The 5,976-nt window shown below is 36.6% G+C and overlaps 1 protein-coding gene across 3 annotated transcripts in view; it reads left to right on the top strand.

Annotated features, from left to right (window-relative positions):
• Positions 1-3,318, top strand: part of LOC115224877 (ras-related protein Rab-27B-like) — a 31,698-nt gene extending 28,380 nt beyond the window's left edge. For all 3 annotated transcript variants that reach the window (XM_029795834.2, XM_036514087.1, XM_036514084.1), the window contains 2 exons: positions 542-769; positions 2,010-3,318. In XM_029795834.2, the coding sequence (XP_029651694.2) occupies positions 542-769; positions 2,010-2,205 (424 nt within the window). In that variant the 3' untranslated portion in view covers positions 2,206-3,318. The remainder of the gene's footprint in view (positions 1-541; positions 770-2,009) is intronic.
• Positions 3,319-5,976: the final 2,658 nt, after the last annotated feature.

The following is a 5,976-nucleotide window of genomic DNA, read 5'->3' as shown; positions in this document are numbered from 1 at the left end:
GACCACAACATACCAAGCAAAACTCAGTATATGTAATGAAGTATCTTATTTCAAATGTGACACCTGACGAGATACAACCGTCAGTGGTGCAATATCTCATCCGTAAGGGAGATATGCAGGATGTGTCGAAACGATCGTTGTGTTGAATAAGGATTCTTGCTAATTCCATTTTTCGTTTCCCTCATTCATTGTGTGTGTGTGTGTGTGTGTGTGTGTGTGTGTGGTGTGTGTGTGTGTGTGTGTGTGTGTGTTGTGTGTGTGTGTGTGTGTGTGTGTAAAAGAAAATGAGATGACAAAGGAATAAATAATTGTAGACTTCATTAGCTTACAATTGTTTCTGCTATAAGATGCACTGTACCCATAGTTCAGTGTCTGAATAACACCTTACAGTGTGTATGTATCAAAATAATATATATATATATATAAAGGCTTGTGGGGTGAATGTGTGTGTGTGTTGTGTGTGTATGTGTTTGTGTGAGTGTGTGTTCGCGTGCGTGTGATAGTACGTGGATCTGTCTAAAATTCCAGCAATGTGTTGCAGGTTTCGAGCCTTGACTTTGTCTTACTTCAGACAAGCCAGGGGTTTCCTTCTAATGGTTGATCTGACCAATGAGAATACTTTCGTCAATGCATTTGATTGGCTACAAAAGGTCGAGGAACTGGCTCCTGTTACAGGCTATGACATCATTATTTTGGCCAACAAGTGTGACCTCAGGAGTTTCAAAGACGTCAACGATATAACTTTAGAAGAATTCGCCATCAAAAACAGGTTCGTCTCTTCAATTGATTCATATCATAAATTCCTTTTCTTTTTGTTTTGTTTTTTTCTTTCTTTTGCTTTACATTTCATGTAACCTTCTATCTTCTAAGTGGAATATCACTTTACTCAGTCGAAACATAGCTAGAGACTTTGTGTATTGCTTCGTGACATGGAAAACCTAATCCCTTGCTGAAAACATTCTCATTTTCTTCCTAACAAGTGTTAGTGGCAGAGTTGTCAATCGGTTGGAGTTGCAAATACCATTAGACGCACCTACAGAGGGAATTGAATGAAACACTGCATGTTAATAAAACATTCGTTAACTTTACAATGCTACTGCTGCTTACAACAGAGAACTATTCTGCATTCATACTGCACTGGCAAAGACTTGGTGGATGTAAACACTATGCTGTTATATGTCTAAATGTCATGGTGGATTTAGACACAATTCTTGCTGTCTTGGTTGGAGTTCATACAGTAAAGTATTTGATACTTTGGTACATGTAAATGCAGACGAGTTAACTGTATCGTGGGCGTAGACATAGTGTAGTTAAGTGTTTTGTCGAATACAGGCTTAATACACTTCAATGTCTTGGTACGTTGGTATATATAAACACAATATTAATCACAATATCTAAAACACTGATTCCTCAGATGTTTTATCGATAATCTTCCACTCGGACAAATACACGTCTTGGAATTTTAATCATCCATGGTATACGCTTCCTGAAATATACATTACATGGCATACAATGTATTATACACATTACATGGTATTTATATATACATATTCCATAGTAGATTCTACATCACTATATGATATGTATAATATAGTATATATTCCATGAAAATATGGATAACTAGTCCATCTTTCTACCACTTTTACCAACATACGTCACCTTAACCATATAATTACTGTATAATGTGTTCTAAACTCGATTTCGACGTTCATCCATCAGCAGCCCGAAAGTAAATATCAGTTGTATACTGTGGTTCTTTGAATCGACTCTGATCTCATTTGTAGCTCGTCAAAAACAAAAATTATTATTAATCTTTCCTCTCTTTACATTTGTAAACCAAACATTATTCAGACAGAATTATTCGATTTGATTTTTAATTGTATCACAGTTATGTGTTAATTGGTTAAATGAACACGTACTTCATTAGAATTCTTTGAAAGTTGATGTAAAAGTTTTTTGAAGTTTTGCCATAAATGTTTTATTATTTATCCATGTTACTATTTCAACAGCCTGGTCTATCTTGAAACAAGTGCAGTCACTGGTAAAAATGTTACAAAAGCAATTAGACTCTTGTTACGAATGGCTGCTTACCGTAGACATGGTTCTCTTACCGATGGATGCCAGGAATTGAAAGAAAGCGACATAAAACTTGGTTTCAATAAGTTAACTCAGAATAATTCTATTTGCAACTGCTGTACCAACTGAAAAAGAATTATAAGTATCGAGATAAAGTACTAAACTAGATTGGTATTCTGGTTTTTACGAAGATTCAGTTCCAGAAAAGAAAATTCATTTAATTATTCTTAAACAGTCGATAAAAAAATAGACACGCCGATTTTTTTCTATGTTTTGCAGTTCATTAATAAATCTAGTTATGTTAAACTCGCCTATTAACCCAGAGAATAAGATGAACTAAATTAGTAGAAAGAAAAGGACAATAGAATCGCGTTTATAGTAACAGTGGGTCGGTTTCATTCTGTCTATGGTATACTATGGTATATTAACAGTGGACGAGGTATTAGTGATAAGCAGCAAGAGACAAAAGTAACCAGTAGGTGGATCTCTAATACGAGGTTGTCACACAAAATTACTTTTGGTTTTAGAGTGACTTGGCTTTAGATTCAGGAGTGAAAAGTGAATCAGAGATGAAGTATTCCATAGCACTTAAGTCAGTCTTACAACAAGCATTCATTTGATCAGGTTGTCCATTCTTCGTAGCTTGGTGAACTGTAGTATGATTAGATATATTGACTGAGTCAAGGACAAAACGAAGCACCTGCAGAGGTTTTGCACGCGTAGCTTATTGGTTATTTATTTCGTCTTCATTCCCATACAGCAGGGTATTTTTCTTTTACGTTTTGTCAAAAGGGAAGGCAGTACCTAAGTCACGATTAGAGAGTCTCTGACGCAGTTGGGGAGGAAGTAGAACATTGTCTTCATACTGCAGTTCTGATCTGAATGCTTGGACCCTCTTAAAGGTAGCCAATGTGTCAGGTCGTTGTTTTAAATCGGGTGAGGGTTTCAGTATACCACCTAAATCGGCCATGGTAAATTTCAAACTCTAAGAGCCGAAATAAATACCGTAAGATGTTTTTTCTTTTTTCTTTTTGTATTGGTGCTTTTTATCGACTTCGAATAAATGAAAGGTAACGTTGAACTAATCGGGGTTTGAACTCAGAATGATAATAGATATTTCTTATTCCATAAAACTTAAATACATTGAACGAATTTGGGGAAATTCTGGTAACTTTTTCAAGTTTTGCAAACTGGAATACTTTTGAAGTTTATTAACTCTTGAAATAAATTTGTTGTTTGATATCTTTAGTTCCAAGCTGCTATTATATTCGAACACAACCCAATACCTGCTCTTTTATTGTAAGATATAAACATTAAAGTAGAAAGAAGAAGGCATCTCATTATTACTTTTAACTAATTTAATATAGTCAGATATCGCAGCGAGTTAGTAATTCTTTTAAATTATAAATTCTACCATAATTTGATTTCCTGACATTCATATGATAGGAAGACTATAGTTTTGTTATTACATTTCTTTTTTTGTATTGCTTTTTGCACTTTTTTTTATTTTAATGGCATACACAGTCGGGAAAGGCCTTTGAGACTGGTGGAAGTAAGGAACGTTATTCTCAGACTGGTAATTTGATTCGAATGTTTGGAACAGTGAGGACTCCGTTAAAGACACCCAAAGATCGGGTGATAGTGTTAAACCGGGTGACTAATTATGTCTGCCGCTCAAAAACAGGAACGGTCTTTCTCACAAACTTCCACACAGTTTCGTCAAACAAATTTTGCTCACAACACTGTTATCCATCCGGAGAGATGGTAAGAGCCAAATGCCCAAAGTACCAGGCAGTATTTAAGAACCCGGAACATATAGTTAAGATGAAAACCTCGTAACAAAACACCCAAGACTGCGTTAGCACGAAGAATGTCTTCCTTCAAACATTTGTGAATGAGGCAAATATGAATTATTAAACATTTCTAATGAGTAGGTAGAAGGCGGTCAAAAGATTTATTTTAGCTCCAGCACTTCAATGGCGTTTCTTTCAAAGACACAGACGGAAAAGCCTCGTGAAGGGACGTGCATAAATAATGCACAACATTTTTCTGACAATCCAGGAATGGTACTATTCACAAAAAAAAAACAACAATCATAATAATAGCCCTTTCTGCTATAAGCACATGGCATGAAACTTTGAGTGGATAAGGTTAGTCGTTTCCATCGACCCAGGTGTGCAACTGGTAGGTTATTTTATAGACCTCGAAAAGATGAAAAACAAAGTCAACATCAGCAGAATTTGAACTCAGAACGAAAACTGCTGCGCATCTGGCCCAGCGAGATAATTATTCTACCAGCACACCGCCTTAATAATCATTTCTATTATAGGCACAATGCCTGAAATTTTGGTGAGGGGTTAGCCGATTACATCGACCCCAGTACTCAGATGGTACTTAATTTATGAACCACGAAAGGCTGACAGGCAAAGTCGATCTCGGAGGAATTTGAACTCAGAACGTAAAGACACGAAATGTCGCTAAGCATTTTGCCCGGCGTGCTAACGACTCTGCTAGCTCACCGCCTTGGTGATGAGAAGAAGAAGAAGAAGAAGAAGGAGGAGGAAGAGGGGAGGGGAGAAGAAGAAGAAGAAGAAGAAGAAGAAGAAGAAGAAGAAGAAGAAAAAGAAGAAGAAGAAGAAGAAACTTTCAAAATACAAAGATCTGGAAATATAGGTAATTTTAATGTGGACCGTAAAAACGGAAACAATTCCTATAATAGTAGGCGCATTAGGTATGATAAAAAAAACATAACCAAAATATCAGGACTTACAAATGTAGATAACATACAGAAAATGCACCCCTGGGCACTGCACACATCCTAAGCACTTTCAATACAGTAAAAGAAAGTGCACCACAACACACCACAGTACATACCCAAGGCACACAGAGCTGCGTTCGGTAATGCAGTGAAAGCACGTGATACTACTACAGTGAAAGCACGAAAGATAACTACACTCCCTTAAAATTTGAAATAGGAAGAATTTGGAGCATGCGAACAGTAAAGGTCGTGCCTATGATAATTGCTGCGTTTTGATTGTTTAAGCAGCAATAGTAGCCGAGGACGTAGGCAGCGAAAGAGAAGAAGAAGAAGAAAACGAAGAAGAAGAAGAAGAAGAAGAAGAAGAAGAAGAAGAAGAGAAGAAGAAGAAGAAGAAGAAGAAGAAGAAGAAGAAGAAGAAAAATACGGACGTGGTATGACTGTAATAGGGTATTGGTGGAATCCTCTTAAATGGTCAAGTGACCTAAAAGTGCCCAGTTGTGGTTGTAATAGTAGTGATTGGAATTGTTCCGAATAAATTCATGGGTAGTGACTGTTCTGAATATATCGATTTTAATATTTGCGTGGGTATTATTCTAAGTCCCTAGTAGTAGTGTCATTTGTGGCGGACGCATTTAAAAGGGGGTTATATTTCGTGATGAAATATGAGTCTTTGCTAATGCGCTGACTGCAGGTTGTATTGTCCCTGAATTTATAGAGGGGGGAAAGTTCTGAAGCCAGGTTGTTCGTTAGTGGTGCAAATGTCGATGTGTTCGCTGAAGGCTATTTTTCTGTATTCCCGAATTTTGATCTGAGATCTATGTAGAGCCATCCTTTGACATAAACTGTTTTTTGGTTTGGCCTATGTATTGCTCTCGACACCCTGAGCAAGTTAATACATATATTAGGCTTTCCAGAGCATATGTGAAGTTGTTAGTCAGCGCATTAGCAAAGAGACATATTTTATCACAAAATATAAATCCCTTCTGAATGCGTCCACCTTAGAATAATATCGATGCAATATTAAAAACGATATATTCAGAACAGTCACTACCTATGAATTTATACGGAACAATTCCAATCACTACTATTACAACCACAACATGTCACTTTTAGGTCACTTGACCATTTAAGAGGATTCC

Source organism: Octopus sinensis, linkage group LG2, assembly GCF_006345805.1.
Source record: "Octopus sinensis linkage group LG2, ASM634580v1, whole genome shotgun sequence".
Lineage (NCBI taxonomy): Eukaryota > Metazoa > Mollusca > Cephalopoda > Octopoda > Octopodidae > Octopus > Octopus sinensis.
Note: the sequence above shows the minus strand (reverse complement) of the source record. Positions and strands in the feature narration are given on the sequence as shown.